The following is a 24792-nucleotide window of genomic DNA, read 5'->3' as shown; positions in this document are numbered from 1 at the left end:
GGCAACAAAAGTGAGTATCCCGCTGTCACTTGTTAGTGTTACAAGGTCTTAGGTGTCCTTAGGGAGCAGGTGTGTTAAATTTGGTGTTATCGCTCTCACACTCTCATACTGGTCACTAGACGTTTAACATGGCACCTCATGGCAAAGAATTCTCTGAGGATCTGAAAGAAAGAATTATTGCTCTACACAAAGATGGCCTAGGCTATAAGAAGATTGCTAACAACCTAAAACTGAGCTGCAACACGGTGGCTAAGACCATACAGCGGTTTAAAAGGACAGGTTCCACTCAGAACAGGCCCCGCCATGGTAGACCAAAGAAGTTGAATGCAGTGCTCAGCGTCATGTCCAGAGGTTGGCTTTTGAAAATAGACGTGTGAGTGCTGCCAGCATTGCTGCAGAGGTTGAAGGGATGGGGAGCCAGCCTGTCAGTGAGGGAACCATGAATGCCAACATGTACTGTGCCATACTGAAGAAGAGCATGATCCCCTGTCTTCGGAAACTGGGCCGTAGAGCAGTATTCCAACATGATAATGACCACAAACACACTTCCAAGACAACCACTGCCTTGCTAAAGAAACTGAGGGTAAAGGTGCTGGACTGGCCAAACATGTCTCCAGACCTAAACCCTATTGAGCATGTGTGGGGCATCCTCAAACGGAAGGTGGAGAAGCGCATGGTGCCAACATTCACCAGCTTCGTGACGTGATCATGGAGGAGTGGAAGAGGATTCCCGTGGCAACCTGTGAAGCTCTAGTGAACTCCATGCCTACAGTAAGAGCGTTAAGGCAGTGCTGGAAAATAATGGTGGCCACACAAAATATTGACACTGGGCACAGTTTGAACATTTTCATTTAGGGATGTACTTACTTTTGTTGCCTGCAGTTCAGACATTAATGGCTGTGTGTTGGATTATTTTGAGAGGACATCAACTTTACACCATTATACAAGCTGTACACTGATTACTTTACATTCTATCAGAGTTTCATATCTTTAGCGTTGTCCCTCGAAAAGATATAATAAAATATTTACAAAAATGTGAGGGGTGTACTTACTTTTGTGAGATACTGTAATTTATGAGTTTCACTTTGGGATTAAATTACTGAAATCAATCAAGTTTTTGATGATATTCTAATTGATTGAGATACACCAGTGTATATAGATATAGATAATTCTTCAAATGTCCTAATGTCAGCTTCCTGTCAGTCTACCTATCCTTTATATGAATATGCTGTTGCTGGAGTGTTTCCTTCTTAAATGTGCTTTATTTTTCAGCCCTCTGGCCAATGCATCAAGGATCGAAGAGCTTCAGTTAAACCTGTCCATCTGTCAAACTGACACTTCCTGTCCAGTGAATTGATGAATCCCCCCCCGACAGTCATAGTGAGGAAAGTTTGCAACTTGCAATTTTACACAGTTTATGGCCAATTAATATACTAAACCTTTGATTTAATGCCATTTGCGTTTGGACACACTGACCTTCGTATTTGCATGGAAATATACCCCTCTTTCGGTAAAGCCTTGTTTGTTGAATGTTTTACGAGCTCGAGCGCTGATCATGCAGAGTACGTCGCACAGATGCGCCCGAACATCCCACTGGCAAATAAGATTAAAAAGAATGACTGTGATATAATTTATTGTGTCCTTCATGTAAGTCCCAATCATATTTAAAATTCAGGCATGTTGGATCATGCTGCTTGAAGACAGAATTCACAAAACGCCTAAAGAGCATCTTTTAGATATGCATATGTGCCATTGTGTGTGGAACCGCTTTGAAATTCTTAGATGTTCCACGCTGAAACTGATGAAAGAGAAAGATGTGTGCATCCACACGGATGGAGGAGAAGTATTAAAAGAATGCTGCAGCCGGTATGAAAGGGTTTAAGATTATCAAAGAGATTTAGGAGAATAAATTGGCAGGCAGTTCACTGGAGTGAAGGATTATGGCGCAAGAAAAGTGTAAATGTTTAATGGCTCTCTCTTTCTATCATTCTCTCACTTTTTTAAATTTATTTATTCTTGGAAGGCACTTATGTGTCTGGCTTTAGTTCCCGATAAGCCCAAAGGAAAAAGTAGGTTGCGGCCTTTTTCTTCATTTCACACACACTATCTCTTTCTGGAGAAAGTTTGGATGGGGAAGTAAGAGATTTAAAGCACGAGGCCATGGCTTATTAAAGTTATTCTACTATGTTTTCTAGTCGACCCGTGTGCAATTTCATAAACCCATGAGAGAAAACAGTGTCTGTTTTTTTCCCCCCATCCACTAACCCAAACACAAAAACAAGTTTTTTTCGGGGGTGTGTAAAGAAAAAAATAAGGGATTTGGATTTATCTGGTAAAAAGGACAAAACAGGCAAGAGAGTCACTTGACACAAGTGCGCTTTCTTTCTTTTTTTCCTAAGTGATTTCCTTTACTCTCTCCCTCTCGCTCGCTCGCTCCCTCTCCAGTCATCTCTTGTTTTGCCCTGAACTCCATTTTCAAAAAGCTTTGAAAAGAGGCTTTCTTTTTTCTTTACCAAAGCACAGTTCAATTCCCCCCGCTGGCTTATCACTGTTCCTGCAGTCCAGGGTTATGATATTTACCAACATTAAATCCACCAGAGACCGCTTTACATTTAAATACTGGCTATTGACTTCATGTTTCACTAAATCCTGTGCTCTCAAAGAATGTGAAACTGACTTAACAGCATTGGAATAGCACTTGCTTATCATTAAATGGTTTATGCCATACCTTAACCACGAAGTCTGTTGTTTTGTGATGTCATTTATACTAATGTCCGTCTCCTGTTAGAAAATGTCTTGCACAATGGATTCAGTATGACTTTTATTTGAGGTTATAGATTTTTTTCCCCCCAAATCAAGTTGTACCCACTTTACTATAATTAAGGAACCATTATTGGATTAAAGAGGACGATATAATAATGCAGCAAAGTAGCATTATCACTACTGTGTGTGTGTGTGTGGTGCCCTATCATGGAACGACATTCAATCCAGGGTGTGCTCTTAAAATGAGCTCCAGATCCATTACAACCCTGACAAGGACTACGCTTTACCAAAAGTGATTTTGGCATATAAGAGGACACGGAGGAAACCCACCAACCACGGGGATAACATGCAAACTCCCTGCACACAGACCCAGGACAGGAATCGAACCCAGACTCTGGAGATGCAAGGCGGCAGTCCTAACCACTAAGCCACCATGCTGCCAATTATAAACTCAAATTAATCATTTATTATTAAATGAATTAATTGAATTTTTTTTTAGATCACAGCTTTCAACTAAAGTTAACACTGCTTTGATTTTTCAAGTATCCTCGACTAAAACCAAATTAGAAACTAATTATAATCTTTGTAAAGCAGTGACCTGGAGTTGATACAAACCTTTTATGAACTCGTTTTTACATTGCTTAATTTATATATTTAATTAGATTTAATTCGATTTTTATTTAATTAATGACTGGCTGGTGGGATAGAGCATGACAGTGACACTGCATCCTGAAGAATTTTATTCATTTTACAAATTGCAAATGATTGCAAATTTTTTTTTTTACACATTATACTTTTTATTAACTTAAAGTTGTTGAATGTCTCTGAACCAAATAATCACTGTTATTACTTACATTTAGACAATCTTTAACAGTCATTCCCTCATCTGCTTTGGTTTTGCCCTTTTTAAAAGTTATGACCAAAAAAAAAAAAAAAAAGTTGTCTTGTTACCGAGAAACCACAAAGCGCAAAATCTTGAGACTTAAGACTTTTCTGTGACAGGAAAACGTACAGCTTTACCTCTGACTGCTCCAAAGTCCCATGATGCGATTTACTACAAAAAGTGTCATAGAGGTCTTTCTTAAACTTTCTGAAATCCGAAAGGGCCAGACTTCACAGTTGAGAAAGTCGATCAGCTGGATAAAAGCACAATGAACATGCTGAACTTTGCTGCTGTGTGAAATGAAAAAGTTAAGCTCTGTGGATTCAGTTTTTTTCCTTTTTTTGTGCTGACAACCAAAAATAACGACACATTCACAAGGTTGATGTCATTGTTCGGTTTTTAATACCAAAAATACAAGTCATAACATTTTACAGTCTATGAACGGTAAATAAATAGTCGAATGGAACACTAGGTTTTACGAAATACGGCCCTGCACGACCACTACGACGTGAACTTGGAAAACAGTGGTGAAAGGCATAAATAATGTTAAAGTCTACCGTCCTCTATCTCCTTTGGCAGCGTTACAAACTTCTGGTAATAACTTTTCCATTACTCAGACCTAAAAAAAAGGACATTTTGACATGTCTAGACATACACTTTGGCATGTCTAGACATACACTTTGGCTAGACAATAATCCATTTTTTTTTGTACAACTGTAGTGTTTACCTGTAGTTGCCTTAAAAATAGAAATTCTTCAAAAATATAATCAATCCAAATTTAACAGTATATACACAGCCAGTGATGTATAAAGCCATACTACAGTACTTTTTGTCAGTACATTACAAAAACTATAAGGGCAGAATTAAGGCCTAATTTTATCACAACCAATTATGGGGTAACATTTGGCATACATTTCAAAGAGAGAGCTGATCAGGAGTAAGAATGCAAGGCACAAAACAGTCTGAGCACCATGTTTAGAGATTTTTCAGGGGGGAAATTTTTTTTATAAATAAATGAATAAATCAGTTAACATGATGAGTTCAGTGGGTGCAGAATTTAAGCTGAATAATTGCAAAGTTACTTAAGCTCCAAAAGAGGTTATACAAAACTAGCTATATTACTATTCTTCACTTCCTCCACCTTTTCCTACAGTCTAAACAGATTAATAAGCTGTTCCATTATTAATAAGAACTGAAAAGAAAAAAAAATGTCAAAATGCATTCAGAATGCATACGCTCAACATCAGATTGCATCTACATCGTCTGACTGGATGTACATGTAAAAAAACAACAACAAAAACACGGAAATGGGAAAGCAATTCCGGATCGTACAAAGGTTTCCGTGTGCCTCGGCTAGACTCGAATTACTGTGATTAAAATGCACAATGAGCTCAAGTGATTGCATGCTCCACATGCATACCAAGTCATTATCTTCCTGATATTCATAATTCCGTGTGTTAGCGAGATTTTCTTACATAAAATAATTTACTTCGCTTGACACATTGTTCTCCCCAAATGCAATCTCAAAACCTATGAATTATGGATTGGATCCCCTTCTCCTCTCCCATCTGAAATCAGTGAGGGGATGCGAATTATTCCTTTAAAATATAAGACTAATTAGATCAAGTTGAGGTTTCAGGGAACATTATGGACCGGAGGTAGGTTTAAAGTTTAAAAGTTTTATGGAAATATTTACTATATAAATAATCTTCTGCGGCCTTTTAATTATAAAAAATTACAGAGCAACTTTAAAATGTAAACTTAAAAAAAAAAACTAATTTAAATATAAAAGGAACTACTTAGCATCAATCTATGTTACTAGTAAGACAGTGGTGTCCTATTAAAAGAAAACGGTACGTAAGTCACGATACATCACCGTATCCAATGCACAAGTCTTTTAAATGCCTATGTTTTAATCCCTCACAGTTGATGTATGACATTATACTTGGCTTTCAGCTGCAGGATAGAGTTTTTATCACCTGATTTAAAATATTTTTGGACCAGTGACCATTAGAATGTCCCGTGACTGTGCATTAAACAGTACTAGCAAACAAACACACGATTTCGGCTGGCTTATTATCTGTAGGTTTAAGATACATTCCTGATGTGACGCTTCGTTCTCGAGCCGGAGAAAGCGTCTGTAGCACCAAAAAAAAAAACCAGGATCCGCGACGATACCGCTCTCTTTCTGCGAGCATAACGGAAGGGTACATGCAAAGATATAAATTAGCGCGATAAATATTAACACAAATATTGACAAACCAGAAGGTAATTACCCTACACCTTTATCTTTTCTTCCCTTACCATGAAGTCTATATAAACAATACTGATAAATAATATTACAGTGAAGTAGAAAAGCTGCCCTGTGGATGATTTAACCCTAATGATTTTCATTTATACCATATAGAAAAGTGAGGTATGAAATGCAATTCAGGTAAATAAATTCACCTACTATATAATGATATTTTATGTTTCTCGGTTAATAATAATAATAATAAAAAAAAAACGTCTGAGGATGTTTTTCGGAGGAAACGTCCGAATCCTGAATTGTGTTTGAATAACCCTTAATGACACTGAGAAATAAAAGAGGAAAGAGAAAAATATAATAAGAGTGCAGAGTTTCTTTATCTGTAAAAGCAGTGTATCAAAAGCAAGTATTAAAGAAAAAAATGTGCAAAAACAAACAAACAAAAAAAATTTACTGGCTCTAATTTTAAGAGATTTACTGTGTGTGTGTGTGTGCACTGATTTCCCTCACTGCGCTGTGGTGGCCTCAGAAGCCTGGCCTCCCTGCTGCTCTTTGCTCAGTATGATGCTGATGATGTCGTGCTCCTTCATGTGCTCCATCAGCTGTTCCTTACTGGTGGACTCGAAGCCGCAGATGCAGCAGCAGAAGAGCAGCACGCAGTACTCCATGCCTGATGTCGGAAGCCCGGCGCCTCCTTTCCTCACTGATACACATGGCGCTCTCGACCCTGGAGGAGGCGACGTCTTCTCTTTCTGGCTCAGGAAGATGTACGGACGGTCTGTGGACGGATCTGGAACTGACTTAGAAGGCGCAACTGGAGGCCTACAGAGAAACGGTGAAAATGAGTGTCTATGAAGGCTTTAAGTCATGAAGATCATTCTACTAGAACTGTACAAGTTAATTGAACTGGAACTTCTGTTCAGATTAGTTCCAGATTTTTATTTCTTTCTACATTCCAAAGCAAACCTAAAGGCGTCCAATAATCTCCCTTCAATGGTTAATGTTGAGATGTATCTGCTACTTATGATCTGTAAAGCCTTCATAACGCCTCTATTCTGAGGTGATGTTTGTTAATTGGTGATTTCTGAGGCTGGTGACTCTAAATGAACAACTTCTCTGCAGCAGAGGTGGGTTTTGGCCTTGCCTTACTGGGTAGGTCTTCATCGAAGCCAGTTTCGTCATGGAGCTTAACTGGTTTTGCAAATGCACTTGACACAATACTGTTCCAGAAAGGCTGACCTTAAAATAACAAGAGACTGTTGTTGTTGTTGTTACATACTGTAAATACCTAAATCCATGTGTGTTATTTCATAGTTTTGAAATCCCCAGTATCGCTGTAGAATACAGAAAATAAATCACTAAACAAAAACAAATAAATTTGTAAATGATTAAAACTTGAGAGTATTGTAATATCTTATTGTTGCTATAGTAACAACCTGCTACACAATTAATCGCACAAACATCAAAATCGCAATACGAATCTGTGCAATTCTTTACATTAAATATTTAAAAACACCTCACTTTATTACAGGTAATATAGACATAGTTGGGAATTTATCTAAAGTCTGTCAATAATAATGTCCTTATAATAATCATAATATTTAATATCTTAATATTAATAATTAGTAATATAATAAAATATAAAGAAATTAATATTAAAACCATTCAATTCACATATGTCACGCTTTCTCTTTTATTAATATTTCAAGTTCCTGGCAAATCTGTTCACACACACCTGTATTAGTATATAGCAACTTTTGTCTTATTGCTTATTTGTTGTATAATGTTATCCAAGTTTATGTATAAAAGTCACTGAATATGTAGCAATTTAAGACATTTAAGTCATTTATTTTTTTAACTTTAACCCTCCTGTTATCTTTGGGGTCATTTGACCCCATATAAAGTTTTGGGGAACATTTATTGACCAGAGGTGGCCTCAAAGTTTAAAAGTTCTATGAAAACAGTTTCTATATAAATAATCTTTTATGGCTTGTTAATTATAAAAATCACGAAGCAACTTTAAAATGTAAACTTTAAGTTTAAATATAAAAGGAATTACCTGGAATTATGTTACTAGTAAGACAATGGTGTCCAAATAAAATAAATAAACATTGCAGTTGTATGTCCAAACTTTTGCAATGTCATTTTTATATCACATCCTGCAGCCCTAATTCACATGGTCTTATGTTGGATGCTCTACATAATTTAAGCTAAATTATAAACTGCTTAAAAAGTTTTGCAATTTACAAATAAATAAATAAATAAATACATTATTAAGTCCTTTTTCCGTACTTAGCACTGCTCTCTTATCATATCTGTCTTGTCTTAACTTCAAGGGAGAGCAAAAAAGTGAAGCTGATGAGAAATCGACTCTCTATACTGTAGCTTTAAGCGCATTAAGTGATAACAGGAACTAACCTGCCTCTCGGACATTTCTCACTGTTCAATCTAGTTGGAAAGAGTTCGACAAAATTTGTCATTTTGTCATGTGCTTTAGGAGAAAAAAAACATTAGTTTACCTGGAAAATAACTGAGACGGTAAGACAAACTGTATCAGTTACTATAACATTATGGAGCATCCGGGTCTATTCCTTATGGAAGTGTATTTATTTATTTTTTTCGTTATTCCACAGCTATTTGCCAATAATTATAATGTACATGCCATTAATGCATGACGCACATCTACAGTTAAATAGTTAGATTATATATATATTATTAGATTACAACCGAATATTTTTACTTAAACACATTTTTCCCCCTATAATCTGTAATGTCTTTGAGTGCGGAGGACACAGCCAGCATCGCTCTAATGATACTGTAAGGACAATATGGACTAGCTTCTAAAACGTACATCCACAATTACAGGTCTACTAATAATTTATGACAGCTAATCTATTCAATTAAAATATTATGGACTATAATCAGTAATTGCTGTGGAATTATGGGCTAGAGGACCAGCCCTTCACACTCGCTTGATTGGCTTCCTGGCACAGGATGAACTACTTTTTTCATCCTGTTAATGTACGTGTGTCGATATTACACTTATAGAGTCTTTTCTGTTGTGCAAAAATCTGAACTGAACATAGATGAGAACAGTTATACAAAGTGACTTTTAAATACTGAGAGGAGGGCTATTTTGGATATTTTCCCCAATTTAGTCATGTCCAATTCCTCTCTGTCACTACTGCTCGCTCACGCATCATTGTGGGCGGTGTAACACACTTGGAGGACAGCGCTATCCGCTCCCTGATTGGCTTTAGAGCTGTGATTTAATGTGGGAACACAAAGTACCTCAACCAATTAGCTCTCTCTAGACCTTCGGCCGCGAGAGGTTACAGCATCACCCGGGAATCGAACTCGCGATCTCCGGATGAGAGGGCGAGCACTTTACCACTGCACCACACAGAGGCCCTTAAGATGATTTTAGACAGCCACATACACTGAAAGGGTGCACAAAAGCAATCTTGCCGAAATGTTTCAAACAAACTAGTTACTAAAGACGAATGAATGAAGGAAAGTCGCTGTGTTACACTCTTTTGTTCCGTGGCATTGCAGCATGCAACAGGTGGAACAGGTGCTGTTCATGTTTTCTAACAGAAGCCAGTTTACTGGAGGATGCTTTATATTAATGTCGGTCAGCTGGCCCAGGTGTTTTGACAGTGAATTTGGGCGAAGAATTTCCCGAAGAAAAGGTGTATTTGTATAAACGTGAATAATTATTAAACCAGTAATCTAGCTTACCCTAGCTTACTTATCTTTTTACCCAGAAATGCATCATTCAGCAAAGCCTATAGTTTAGTGTGTATCGACAGAATGTGTGGGAAAAAAACAACAAAACAGAACCGAAAGCATGAGAGAGCATGGCTTACTTCTAAATAGAAAAGTAGACTATGAAAACTGAACCTTCTACAGTGTATGGATGTTTGTCTCATATGTTTCGAAACCGTAGGGCTCATAAAAAGCAGTAATGTGACGCGCATATAATGTGACAGTATAAGCAAACATATCCGCAGCCGTCCAAGGTGATGAAGATTGACCAAAGCATGTTGTTGGTGTTCGATACAAATACAAGGAAATATACAAAGGCATCGAAAATCAAATTGTCCAGATTGACAAATATTATTAAACTTTTATATATATATATATATATATATATATATATATATATATATATATATATTTGAAATTTCTATCTGAATCCTAACACGAACATAAAACTCTGACCTCGGACCGAAGATATTTATTGACTTGACCTTCTTAATCTTAATTTTAAAAAAATCTAAAAAATTCTGTAAGTTCAGACGTAGAGGATCAGTTTGATTTGATCCTATTGATGCCACTAATCCCATGTGCTGAGTTATTGACTGCTCTGTGAACGTAAATAGAAATGAGACATAATAATAATAAAAATAAAACAATACTCAGAGGGCCGACCTGCAGTAGACGTGACTCTAACATGACTGTGCTGTCGAACAAAATAATAGAAACATCGAAGCATTTTATTATTAATTCCTTTTTTTTTTACTCGACACACCAATCCAGACTTAAATTATAGCAGTACAGCTCCAGCACGTCCTCAGAACAAGCTACACTGCAGTTATAATGATCAGAACCGATTCCAGGTGACACTCACCGGCTGCTTTGCGAGATGGCCTCGTTGATGGCCTTGTTCACTTGTTCGTAGTTGTAGTTCTGATCCCCGGCGTGTTTCCACATGTGGGACTTGAGGGATGGAGGATGACTGCACACGTAGCCGCAGAGCGAGCACCTGAGCAGAAAAGACAAATATGAATAATAATAATTAAAAAATATATATTATTTATCTTCACGCTATAGGAACGATAAAGAAACTATGTAATTAACACTAGAAACAAATAACTAAAGCAAAACTACAAAAGAACGCGATATGCAAGAACAAGACGGGTAAAAGTGTGTAGCCGAGGTTCTCCTGGACACTGTATAAATTGGCGTGTTTCCTTATGCCGTTTCTGTATATTTAGATCTAACGCTGGTGTATCGCAGTGACCTTCAGTTCAGCAAAATCTGTTCGTTATGATTCATATCCACTTCATCTGCCTCGTGGCAAACTAAAATAAATTGCCAGAGGTGGACAAATGTGAAATTCATTAGCAAATAAAAACTCCAGCGTGCTGCCTGGTCTCGTGTTTTGGTTGCCTGGAAACCTAAATGAACCTGGATAAAAAAAATTTTAAAGCTTTTAAATTTAGCCTCCTTACAGTTAGTTAGCTAGTTACATCCAAGTCCTCTAGGTGCTGAACGACTCGTCCGGCCTACTGAATCTCCAGCAGTTATGGGTCGTGTGTGAAAACAGACACAGACAGAGTGGGAATAAATAGCATGAGAATGTTTGTTTGTTTCCCAGGTGTCCGTTTAGGACAGTAGAGCACCGCGCCAGGGACGGGTAATGTCGAAGCAACTGTTGCAGCAAACTTGCAAACAACTTGCGATGACTTACAGCATCGCGCGACAGCTCGGTAGCCGCTTCCCTGCCCCGTTAATGACATCGGGATTATTAAATGTACCGAGAAACGCGGAACAGATTACAAGTGCAGCTTTTGGCTTGCCGTTCGCGTAATTCATGCGACATCATTAAACCGCTGCGGCAGGTTATTTAGGATTCCGCAAAGGAACAGATTCCCGTGATTAAATCTGTCAGTTTGATTGACAGGAGAGAAGATGGTCATTCCTTTATTTCTTCCAGCCAGCGAAGACAGCGGAGCCAATTATTTCCTCGTGGGATCCGTGGGCGTGCATAGTTACGTCAGGATTCAAACTCGTCGTTAAAGCCAAAAGCTTTGACTGTCGAGCCACTTGGGGGTTCAGGAGTACAGAAGGCAGTCGCCTCGGTGCCGTGTCGCTCACCTGTACTGCTCGAGCAGCTGCACGGCCTGGTGCTCCTGTGGGTGTCTCTTCATGTGGCTCTTCAGGCTGTTCATGTTGGTGGTGGCGAAGTCGCAGCTGCAGCACCTGTGGCAGATCAGAGCGAACATATAAAAACACTTCTAAATACGGAAAGTCGTCTAACCCCCGCCCGTCGGCAGAGTGAGTGAGCGAGTGAGTGCGCCCCCCCCAGTGTGAATTTCGGATGCGTGCTCATGTACAATCGCCTCACGGTGCTGCATCTGAAGCTAGAAGCCATTTGTATGGAGTCTGAGCTCAAAGGGTGGCGGTGAAGTAAGCGTTCGTTGAAAGGGGCGCGCGTCTCTGAGGGCCTGTTTGAAGTAGGCGTAGGTTAGAGGAGCGGAATGGCTGAGAGACAACTCCACGCGCTCAAAGAGGCCCTGCTGAGAGCTGAAGAACGTGCAAGTGCCCTACATGTGTGTATGTGTGTAATTGTACTTGAGCCTTACTGCCCTCTTGTGGCTAAAAGCTGACATTACAGCATTTACCCACTGTACGAACCCTGGCGGAAAGGATTTAATGGGTTTCATTTGCATTTCACCCACTTGGAGAATGCTTAAAATATTTTTTTTTCCCCTGCTATAAAAGACAGAAAATCATCATGCTGTCTGCCACTTCCACTGCATCCCACTCAGTGCTCAGGCGAGTGCTAGTTGAAAGGGCTGCGCGTCTCAGAGGGGCTGTTTGAAGCAGGCGTAGGTGAGAGAAGCAAAATGGCTGAAAGATGTCAGCGTGCGTGGCTAAGAGCTGGAGAACGAGATCCACTATGTGTGTGTGTGTGTGTGTGTGTGTGTGTGTGTGTTATGGATCATTTTTTTTCACATCTACTGCTGGGTTTTTAAATCATGATCATGTTTTTTTTTTTTTTATAAATTTATACACAGTAACCAGTTCATCCTGGTCTTGGTCGCAGCGGATGCAGATCCTACACTGGATGGAACGCTTGTCAGTGTTGTTTTATTTTTTTTATTTATCGAATATAAAATCAGCTAAAAGTTACATAACTGGCCAACAAGACACTGGCTGGTAGTTATGTTGGTGCAGTAAATGGGATTAAACTTTGACTTTCTTTTCTTATGTAACATGTGAAGACATACAAGCTTACACAGCTACATATGATAACATGTAAAATGTTTCAATTAAAATAATTAATTAATGTTTTATTGTAGTAATACTACTACTAATAATAATAATAAATGTTAAATTAATTGTTAATTCCTATATTAGCTGAACAATGATGCGTTCTAACATGCAACTTAAGACACATGGTCAGCAATATCATCAGGTCTTTCATCATCGGCGACCCAGCCGGGGTGATCCCTTGCCAGATTGTGATCCGCTATCTTGCATCGCTACCACTCTGCAAGCTACACACTCTCAAACACACCCACAGCTCATCTACAGAAATGTTTTTTTACATTTAACTTAGAGTTTACTGCCCTCCTGTGGTTAAATGCTGCTCCTACACACGTACACATACACACCCATGGGAAACTTTTTATATACACGTGGAAGTGTTTAAGAATTGTAATTTATGCGTCACCTTGTCAGCAGGTCAAAAACTACTATGAATTCATTTTAATATTAATTACAATAATTACTATTAATAGTAATTACTAATTAATAAAGTAATTATGGCCAATGCAGTGATTTTCAGACATTTTTGGACTGATGTGCTACCGATGTACCGAGACGCACCTGTAGGGCTTGTCGGAACTGTGGATCCTGCGATGGTTCCGCACTCCGACGTAGGTAGAGCTGGTGTAGTCACACATGTCACATTTATACACTTTCTGCTCGCTGACACAATCTGCAGGAAAAGTACACACACAGATAGAAACTCGAACAACTTATGCAGGGAATTTTAACTAATAATGTGGCAAAAATATACTTTATTATTTTAAAATAAAATCTTTAAACACGAGTGTTTCATGTTGTTCTGTCGTAAATCCTCAAAGTTATGAAAGTTTTGTGTGGAGAGGAAAATATCTGATAAAAGTTTGCACAGGTTTAGGCGGCAAATCATGAGGTCATCAGAACAGGATGAGAATCGAGCAACTAAGTATGACAGATTATTTTCTAAGAATAACGAGACAACCTGACTTTTATTTCAAATTATTTCAATATTGTGTTAAAGTATGTCCCAATAGGGATTTTGCCCCATCAGGGATTTTGGTCTTCTATTGTCTTACGTTTATTTGTATTGTTTTTTAAATAACAATTAAAACCCTATTATATTTGCACAATTTAAATAACTGCATTTATTTGGCTTTGTACAATGACAAAGTTGAATGCAATCTAAAATATGTTTATTATTTATTTTCACTCAGTCATAGATATCGATATCTTCCTAGATATCTTTGCCCATATATACATATTATAAAGCATATGTGTTTATCAAACATCATTATATGACACTTTTGGGGTAGTGATGGCTTAGTGGTAGCTTTCTTGCGTACCATGCTGGTTCGATTCTCAGCAAACGAATTGGATGCAGGACATCCTTAGTGCAGGTCCCAAGTCTGGATACAAAAGCATCTGCTGCAAAACATGTGCCAAGGTGAATGTGAAGCTCAGGGGCAGCTCAGTCGTTAGGTGTTGGACTGCTGATCGAAAGGTCACAGGTTCAAATCCCTGCACCACACTGTTGAGCCCTTGAGCAAGGCCCTTAACCCCCACCTGCTCTTTGGGTGAGGGCGTCTGCCAAAGCGCTTTCGGCGCAGCCCGAAGATTGATACACGGACAAGCACCTTTGACTTATTGTAATTTGCCTTATGCTTACATGATTGATATATCATTTTAATGTCGCGTTTAGCTCCTTAATGAAAGTGGATAGCATTAGTAATTAACATATTTATTAGTATTTTCATTGCACTATTATCTCTGCTCATGTTGTGGTAACCTGAGCCACTCAAGCTGTTGTTGTGGTAACAAACTGTCACTACACCCAAATCCCTGATGGCACCGAAACCTGCCTACTGACCAGCTGCATTTTATTTCGGGAGCTGCGCCGGTTTTGTCGGCTTACTTACGATAGAATATCACGGCACATGCTTAAGAAGACCAGCGCTGGTCCTACAGACTGCTGTAACGGTGTGACTCACCATCATCAGTCATCTTCTCAGACTCGTCCACGTTCGCTTTCGTTTCGCCATCAAGCGCGAGGGCCGCCGCCGTGTCACTTATCCCGTGTTGCTCTCTCTCGTGGTTCCGCAGCTGACTCTGGAAATGGACGGAAGAAAAAGAAAGGAAAAAAAGTGATTCATCGCAGGAAGTATATTAATAAATACTCAGTGGAGAGAAAAGGCCAGCGTCTCCACATTTAGAAATAGCAAACTTTCTAATCGGATTAACTCCCCCGTGCTGGGCGTAGGGCTTGAACGGCTTCTCCGGCAAGAGATTAATGCGTTATTTTAGCACTTTCAAGGTAATTGCACGAATTAAAAATTAAACTCTGCGTCCGAAAACAAATTAGGAGAGGAAGAAAAGGAGAATGTCACCTTTAAGTAACACTATAGATGTTCAGTGTGGAAGTGACTTTATTCGCGACGACATGGACGTCGCCAATTTATGATGATGAATATAATTATACACCCCAAGAAAGGGAGTGCTTCTAATGTATAAAGTGGTGCTTGTAATTCATTAATTGTGACAAGGTGATCCATTATATAGTCTGAGACTCCTTAAAGCCAGACAGTAATAACTGTCACCTTGTACAAACATGAGGCCGTAATTTCGTCAAAGACCGTTGGAGAATACTGTTAATAATATATCTACTTTATTAGCTGACGGGTTTTAATCGGAATTGTTTTACTACAGTCGGCAATCTGGCATACATTAAAGTATATATTTTCATATATTTATCCATCATAATGTGTTTCGCCATTATCGTTACCATAACAACATTCTTTTTCCAGCCAAGCTGTCCATAATAGTGCCATCATTTGATACCCATTGAACAATTAGACATCTGCCAATGCATGGAAATTGTATTACATGCCAAGTAAATACAATCATATTTTTATGATAACTAATACAATTAGTTTAAAATTATGATTTCATTTATTAAGGGGAAAAAACGCTGTCCAAATCTGCCGGGCCCAATGTGGGAAAAGTAATTGATGGAACCATGAATTCTACGCTGCATCAGAAAATCCTGAAGGAAAGTGTCCGGGCATCTGTTTGTGACCTCAAGCTCAAGCGTACTTGGGTTATGATGCAGCAGGACAATGATCTGAAACACAGCAGAAGATCCATCTCATTCTGCATAGAAGAGTGGGCCAAAATTTCTCCACAGCAATATGGAAAACTTATTGCCAGATATCGCAAATGCCTGACTGCAGTTGTTGCTGCCAGGGGTGGTACAACCAGACTGAGTTTTAGGGGCAATTACTTTTTCACCTAGGACCAGATAGGTCAGGTACAGCTTTTTTTCCTTAATAAATGAAATGATCGTTTAAAAGCTGCATTTTGGGGCCCGCTAGTGGTGCAGTGGTAAAGTGCTCTCCCTATCATCCAGAGATCGCGAGTCCGATTCCTGGGTGATGCTGTAAGCTCTCGCAGCCGGAGGTCTAGAGAGAGCTGATTGGCTGAGCTCTCCCAGAGGGGAGGGATGAGAGGTACTTAGTGCTCACACATTAAATCACGGCCAATCAGGGGCGTCTGTGAGCTCATGAAAGCGGAAGGAGCGAATAGCGCTGCCTCCGAGTGTGTTACTCCACCCACAACGGTGCGTGAGCGAGCAGATGCGGTCGACTGGGGTCATGTGGTTCGAAGGAAACACCTAATGGTCTTCGGCCCTCCCGACTTAATGTGGGAGTCCCCTCGTGATGGGGAGGAATTGGACAAAACTAAAATAAGGGAGAAAAATCAGGGGAAAAAAATGCATTTTGTATTTACTCTGATCATCTTTGAGGTCAACAAACAAAATGATTAGTATTGTAATATTATTACACAATCACTTAAGTATGACAACGCAAAAAGAGATTTTTTATTTTTACAGCACTGTACGATGGAAAAATCAAGTATTCTCTCGCTTGTTGTTCCCAGAAGTAAGAACCTTATAAACCTTAAAAATGCGAGTTTACTTTTTTATCAATCATCGGTATGAACCCTGAGGAAGAAGAAAAGTCAATACATCTTCTAACTTCAGAGAAGCACTACACCACAGGTGGCATAAACTTCTGCAGCATTGAACTGCCGCTTACTCATTCTATAGAATGCTTATTCTGTACCGGGTCATGGGAGGGCATGGCCTATCCCGGGGACTCGTAGGACTAGGTGAAGTTAGGCTAGTTAATCACAGGAACACACACACAGACACACATTTTGGCCAATTTGGAAACACCAATTGCCCTACTCTTCAGGTCATTGGAGGAAACCCATCAAGGATGGAAAGAACATGAACAAGAACAACCCTCAACGCTGCAGTTGAGAGGCCACAGTGTTAATAACCCTGTCTCACCTATGCGGTTTTGCATGATGGACGTATGTACAGTTTTTCGCGATTCACTGCTGTGATTATGTTTCCATCTTTCCATGCAAAAAATTTAACGTGTAAATATTTCTGCGGCCCTCGTGGCTGGCACTGAAAGCACAGATAATGTGCTGCTAAGCTTGGTCATTAAAACTACAGAGAGCGCGCAAGCGGACCCAATTATTGCTGTTGCCAAAGTTTCCTCTCGTGGTGTTTTTTGTTTGTTTCTTTGTTCATGACCAGAAAGCTGGTTCCACTGGCTGGAGCGAGAAACAGCTCACCGGCCTTGAAGTGGTATCGGTTCAGTCGTATCGGGACAATTTTATGAATACCAAGAAAAGTAGATGAGCGTGTTCATGAGACACAATTAGCTGAGACACTAATACATTCTGAACATTAAGTTTCTTTAAAGATTAAAATTGCTGGGTTTACTGCTGCTGAAGTTCATGGTTTGTTGATGTTAACTAATGATGCAAAATTAGACCTTACCGTAAAGCATTATTATTGTATTTGAGTCAGTGGGGCTAAATTTTAATCTTACTCGAGTAAATATGAAAAGACACCTGGGGGCTGGGTTCTTTCCCATAATTTGGCTCCATATTTAATTAACTACATGTTATATGGGGAAGTTTGTCTAATAAATGTGTATATTCTCGACTTTGTAGTTCAACCAGGAAAACAAGCTCTTATGCACAATCACGGAAGTATGAGTGTACGTACTTTAAATGGAAACTCCAGAAATCCTATGGCCTTCATTTGCATATTGGAACATGATAGGCTATTACATTTTATGACACATTTTTTTTTTTAGCACTGACCAGTCTTGCACATTAAACTAACATTTAACAGCTAAAAAATACAGATTTTGAGGGCATTAAAACACTTCTTAATTCTTAAGACCAAAACTATGGAGTCTCTAAAGGTCAAAAAGTTGTATTTTTTCCTTTTCCCTGTGTCTTCAAGACATTAAATTGTGGCAACAAGTTATTTATTTGCATAAGTTTAAATGCATGCAAAATATGTTTGGAACATAAAGGCCCTTGTGGTTTTATCCGAATAGTTAATTAATTTCCTTTGTAGATAAAAAAGGGAACTGTGTGCACAAACCTTGTGGAACTTTAGAGGCTATTTAAGTAACATATTCTTGTTAAAAAAAAGTGTTTCTTAGAGCCTTTTAGATAGTTTGGAGCCCTAGGGTCCATTGCTTACTGGAAAACTTGTGCATGAAAGCAAAATTGTAGGGCTTTACAAGGAACCTTTAATGTACCCCTGAGGAACAAGCAAAAGAACCTTTTAGAGATCTAGATTTAACCTTTAATTTAAGACTGTACTATGGGTCCCACATGCTACTAATCTAAAATTCATTATGAATTTTTTTTTTCCCGTCATGCACAATCACCTTATAGTGAAAGATCTCGTTGCAATGCTTGCACTGGTACATGCGGCTCTTGCGGTGGTGCATCATATGGCTCTCCAGATCCTTGCTGTCAGAGGCAATGTGCTCACAGATGGGGCATTGGTAAGGCTGTCGCTGCCTGTGAACACGCAGGTGCTGCTTGACATAGCCCTTGTTGCCACTGCTGTAAAGGCACAGACGGCAACGGTACGGTCTGTCACTCCCGGCAATGTACTCCACCAGATCAGCTTCAGCAGAGGAAACCTCGCATGCCACATCTGCATCTCCCGTAGATGTACTGCCGTTCAGAATCTGTGGATTGTCCTGTAGTTCCCTTAGAATATCTTCATCGGATGCATTCTGATCCGACCTTTCCCGTAGCCGCTCAATGACCGTCAGTAAAGATGTGCTGATTCCAGCTTTTGAGGGTCCTTCTAACAATTGATCCCTGGAACTCTGGCTGAGGTTCAGAAGGGTTGCTGGTTCTGGCTCTGATGAAGCTACCTTTGCGTTGGATGCTGCAGAAGTGGCAGACAGATCAAGTATTTTTTGGCCTGTGTCAGAGATCACACTCGAAGTCCCCTTAACAGCAGGATCGGTCAGCTCTGTAGCTCTCCAGGGCATAGTCACAAGGGCTTCAGCTGCCAAAGAGTGCAACCGCAAGCACTCAGAATGTGTCCTCCTACGTGTTGGAGGCAGATTCTCATTCGGAGGTGGGACAGACTCTTGACTCTCCATTACAGGATGCTCGTCGCTGTCATTCCAGTCAATCAGAACCTGCTCCTCGTAGTATACGGGATGAGATTGGCGCTCAATTCCCATCTCCTGGGAGGCTAGTAGGGTCTTGTATCTAGCCACCTCTGGGCTCAGGAGCAGAGGTTTATTGGAGACAGGTTCCTCAGTGCAGGGCAGTCTCTCCACAATGACATTGACATGGCCGGCACTGTTGCCACTTGAACTAATGATCTTCTGTACTGAAGACAACAAGCTGTCAGTTGTAGTCTGCTGGTTTTCCGTCTCCAACTCCAACTCCATCTGCGCCTCAGGGGTCACCTGAACCTCTCCTGGAGGCTCCTCTGACTCTTTCACTCTCTCTGGCACCATATCATCATCACATTTTACATTTTCTGATGCACATAGTTCCAGCTGAATGGACGGGGTATGGTGAAGAACCTGACCTTGTTCTCCAACAGGGGCGAGAACCATGATAGCTTCCTGCTTTTTATCTTGCTCTAAGGAGGAGTTGGGATTAAGGGCATATAAATGGTGCGCCTCTTGCTGGTCGGCCTCATCTTCAAATATAGGGTATGAGCAGTCCACCAAGCCAGCATGTTTCCAAGCATGCGTTTTTAAATTGCGCTGCTGCCCGCATTCATAACTGCATATTAGGCAGTGATACCGACCTTGCTCGTAGCTGTACCACTTTTTAGAGCCTCCTGGCATTTTCTCAGATTCGGACTCAGGTTTCATGGCCGAGAACCCGATCCTACTTTGCAGGTTTCCAGTCTGTTGCTCAGCAGGGGATCTCTTAGTGCAGTCGCCCTCCTCAAAGTGAACCCTGATATGTGCCTCTAGCTCATCCTGATGTTTCGAAGTAAAACAACACTCTGAGCACATGAGAATGAGGTCATTGTGCTGTTCATCATGCTGTTTCATGTGATCTTTTAAAGCAATCAGAGTAGGAGAAAGGAAGCGGCACAGGCTGCACTGGTAGCAGGTAACCATGCGGGCAATCCTGTTAATTGGTTCCTGCTCAGTCACATTCTCTGATGCACACCTGAGAACCTGGCACTCCTCTTCACACTCCTTGGTTCTTTTGGATGGTGAAACCCCTCCGCTGCCCTCACGGCTCTCTGCCAGCATTACTGAGGCACAGGTCATAGAGGGGCGCTTTTTCCCAGACAGAGTGCATCGCCTAGGCCGTTTCTCCACTATCTTACTGAGCTTCTCGATCACCTGGATGAGTGAGTCTGCAGCCTGCTTGTGCTGCTTCTGCTCTTCTTCGACATCATGAATGTGTGAATCAGGGTTGAAGACCTCCTGATGATCTCTGGAGCAAGGAACCAGGACGGCAACACCACTGCTGTCCTCCATACCTAAGACCATCAAAGGCAGAACATTAATTAACTTTTCCAATTGAAAGATGTAAAGCAAAAAGCAGTCATAAAAAGAATACAAATGTTTTAAAGTGAAACACTTCTTTTAAGTCAAATGCTGGATGTTAATTTGGAGGGTAAAAGCAATAACGCTACACTTCCTTTGCAACTTAGCAGGGGGGGCTTTTTAAAGCTACGGGCTTTGATGTTTCCCCTTGCATTGATTTTAAAAGATATTACTTAAGGCTTTATTTTTTAAAGCTGACTGTGTGGCATGAGTGGGAAACTTGTATGACGTTTTCGTTCCGGACATGTTGCTTGGTTTGGGAGGCAGTTTCTTACATGTATATAATGCTGATTCTGAAAAGATCGGTCAACCTTTAACAGTAATTAATCCCCCAAGTAAAAATCACACTACCTTGTGTGATTTATTCAAGTATGCAATTTGATCAATCATTTGTTGGTCAGTTTTCAATTTGAAAATTATTTAAACCTTTAAATAATTTGAGCAAACTTTTTAACGTTAAATGGTCTAAAAATGGATACCAGTTTGTGCAGATCATACAAATCGCTTATATCTTCCGCAAATAGTGCATTAGCACCACCTACTAAACTTTAGTTAAGAGCAGAAGACTGGTAGGAGATTAGTGCTTTGTCAAATGACAAACTTTAGTGCTTTATCCTGTATTCAGGGCCGCGGGGACCTGGAGCCTATCCCAGGAGACTTAGGGCGAGAAGCAGGGTACACCATGAACAGGGTGCCAATTCATCGCAGGGCATACACACATACACACACACTATGGGCAATTTTGGAACGCCAATTAGCCCAACCTGCATGTCTTTGGACTGTGGGAGGAAACCGGAGTACCTGGAGGAGCCTGGCCAGGAATCGAACCCGGACCCTGGAGGTGCAAGGCGACTGTGATATAAGATTATATCAACGGGATACCTACGCTTTACAGCCATCTACATGTCATGCCTTTGGTGATGACTGTGGTGCACCAGGTGGAGTGATTTAAACCAAGCAGCTTGCTCTAAAGTTACAGCACTCGGGTTAAAACTAGTATAACTGGTGTTACTGATCTGAGATTCAGCCGTACAAGCCCCACCATTCTGCTTCATGGCTGACCCAGCGATCTGACTCTAACAAGCTGGGATATTTAAAGAAATAGTTAAACATCTGAAAATATGATGTGTTCATTGCTTGTTTTGTAAAAGTCGAGCAGGTGTAATATTTGTTCACCCGTCCAATGTGAATTAAAAGTTAATAGTCCAGATAAAAAAATCTGCTTATTTCCCAATGACCAAGCTGAAGAAATCTCTGCCCCTGCTTCAACTGGGACGAACTGTTAAAATTTTGTTATGTACAAATACTTGTATATGCCACTGGGCACTGTCAATGTAGTAACTCTTTTTCGTCTATTATCATTTCGATTCAACAATGTCATTACTTCAACCAGACACTTTTTTTTTCAGGTTCAGCCAGACTCCTGCTGTTCTGGGTGTTTTAATGGTTTTATTTTAATTTATAACATTTGCCCTAAACCACTTTATCCTAGTTTTTCATTTTTTTATGAACCCTTAAGTGCCGGCCTTAGCACCTTGGCAGTGCTGGGATTTGAGCTCACAACCTTCAAATCAGAGCACCAATAATTTAACCATAGCCTTTTTTTAACGCCACTGCAGTCTGTATCTCAGTGTTCAGATTTTCAAACACCTTCCCCACACAAACTTTATAGATATTGCACAGTTTCTTAATTTGTGTTACCACAGTGTCACTACATTCTTATAACGGAATTAAATTCCAATTCCAACCCCAATAGTGACAACTCCCTGACTGAAGCTCAGCACTTCACAAACTTAAATATCATTCATTAGTTCCTGTCTACGAGAAGTCAGCTGTTTTCCCTAAGAGGGGTCCGACCCCGAGCGGGTCAGCAGGAGCTTGGTTTAAAATACCCAACGCTATTATAGCACGTCCGTGATTTATCACACTGCATAGGCGGTTTTGTGACTCATAGCATGACTTTTCGCGTAGCAGGCTTATTTGGTTACATTTAGTTTTAGGGTGTGATCGGTTTGGACCTGAATGGCTGATACACTTCAGATAAGCCACCGTTATCTACGGGTAACTTTGTGTAAGGAGGAATTATTTGGTTTCCTACACTGTCCCTATCTGACCACAAAATATTCCTCAACTTCTGCTTTCTTTGGTCAGTGGTGTGAAAGTGGGATTTCACTTCCTAATAACACTTACTCACACACACAGACACAGACATGCGTTTTATTTAAGAGAGAGAGAAAGCGCCATGGACTAAAATAGAGCCAGTGAAAAGCTTTGTATGAATTTAGCATAAGGAAGTGAGCAGTATGTAGTGGGTGCAGCAGTGACAAGGAAGGTAAATATGATTATATCTATCTATCTATCTATCTATCTATCTCTCTCCCTCATGGGGTCACAGGGTCACCACAGCACACCATCTGGTCTGCACTCACACTTGACAGAGGTTTTTACGCCATTTATGCCCTTCCTGACCCAACCATCCGATTTTCTAATTTATGTCATATTTAATATATAACTGTACCGTTAAAAAAGGCCAATGTCATGCAACTATGATCAAACATGAAAGTGGAACCATATAATGTATTAAACCAATAGTTAATTGATATTTATTTCCTATTATTAATTACAGTCACCCTAAACTACATCACTCATTGTCTATACCACTTTATACAGTGCATAGGGTCGTGGGGGTGGGGTGCTGGAGATTTAGGGCACAAGGCGGGGTAAACCTTGGACAGGGTGCCTAACCATCACACACAGGTTTTAAATAAATTAGAAAATGGGAGGGTTACATCAAGGAGGGCATAAATGGCATAAAACGTGTGGCAATTTGTGTGAGGAAACCAGTGTACCCAGTGGAAACCCACCAAGCACTGGGAGAATGTGCAAACTCCTCACACACACACACAAGCCAGGAATCTAACACTCGACCCTGGGGGTGCGAGGCCACAGTGCTGACCACTACGCCACTGTGCCGCCCTTACCCAAATGTTCAATATTACAGTATGGAAGAGTTTGTATGCACAAACTCTAAAACACACAAATACAAAAAGAAAAGAAACAAATACAAAAAAAGTGATTATACAGTACATATGTTTAATAAAATGTGTGAGCAAGTGTGCTAAAAATTATTCCTAAATGTTTGTGAATATTTAACATTGTGTTTAAAATGAATTTGACTATGTTAACTAAATGCCCCAAAAGTCTTCAGCCCAGAGAACACATCGTCCCCAATAACCCTGGAGGTTTTCATGCCTTCTCTACCCAGCGCGGAGACACACATGGCGAGTTTCTGGCTGGATTCCGATCGCCTCCTGACGCCCTATCTAGGTGCACTACATAGTACACAATGCGCGTGGCTGTCCGCTCAGTGATAGTGCGCTACGTAAACAGAATCGCGGCGTTTGGTACTCAGCCCATCTCTTTACCCTACAGCCCAGACAGTGTGGAAAATAAAGCCACTTAAACCACACCAGCACTCCTGTTTAATAAACAGCTCGGAATCATGCGACTTCCACAAGCAGACAGTGTGATTTACTTACTGATGCGGCAGCTCTTAGTGATCTTTGGCCCCCGCGGCTTGTTTTACTCTCTGGCTGTAAAAAAAAAAAAACTCTCTCACTTTTTTTTTCTCACGCTGCGCTCAAAATGGCGAGAATGGAGCGCGGATCACGTGACACCGCTTGGTCAGGTGACCACACAGGAATGAAAACGTGACGTCAACCACGATGCCACGTGTTTTTTTTTTCCCCCTCTTACACACCCATCTGTTTTCCAATAGGTCTCGCCTCCTCCTCGTTGTGATTGGTCAGTGAGAACGCGAATATGGGCTACTGTCCAATCCCAGGGCAGGAGAATTTTCATCAAGGTCGCGTTCAATGCTCGCCATCTAGCGGTGATACTGCATATCGCAGGTAAAAAAGAAAAGAAAAGAATGATACTTC

At 40.3% G+C, this 24792-nt stretch overlaps 1 protein-coding gene across 1 annotated transcript; it reads right to left on the bottom strand.

The window, feature by feature from the left end:
• Window positions 1–4319: 4319 nt before the first annotated feature.
• On the bottom strand, window positions 4320–24511 carry znf507 (zinc finger protein 507). The gene is made up of 7 exons (XM_053493306.1): window positions 24391–24511; window positions 18692–20784; window positions 14921–15038; window positions 13515–13626; window positions 11778–11882; window positions 10528–10662; window positions 4320–6716 (listed from the first exon to the last, which is right to left on the bottom strand). Exons 2-7 carry the CDS (start codon window positions 20780–20782, stop codon window positions 6401–6403), a joined length of 2877 nt encoding a protein of 958 aa, XP_053349281.1. The 5' UTR covers window positions 20783–20784; window positions 24391–24511; the 3' UTR covers window positions 4320–6400.
• Window positions 24512–24792: the final 281 nt, after the last annotated feature.

Source organism: Clarias gariepinus, chromosome 3, assembly GCF_024256425.1.
Source record: "Clarias gariepinus isolate MV-2021 ecotype Netherlands chromosome 3, CGAR_prim_01v2, whole genome shotgun sequence".
NCBI lineage: Eukaryota > Metazoa > Chordata > Actinopteri > Siluriformes > Clariidae > Clarias > Clarias gariepinus.
This window is presented reverse-complemented; position numbering and strand designations above follow the sequence as displayed.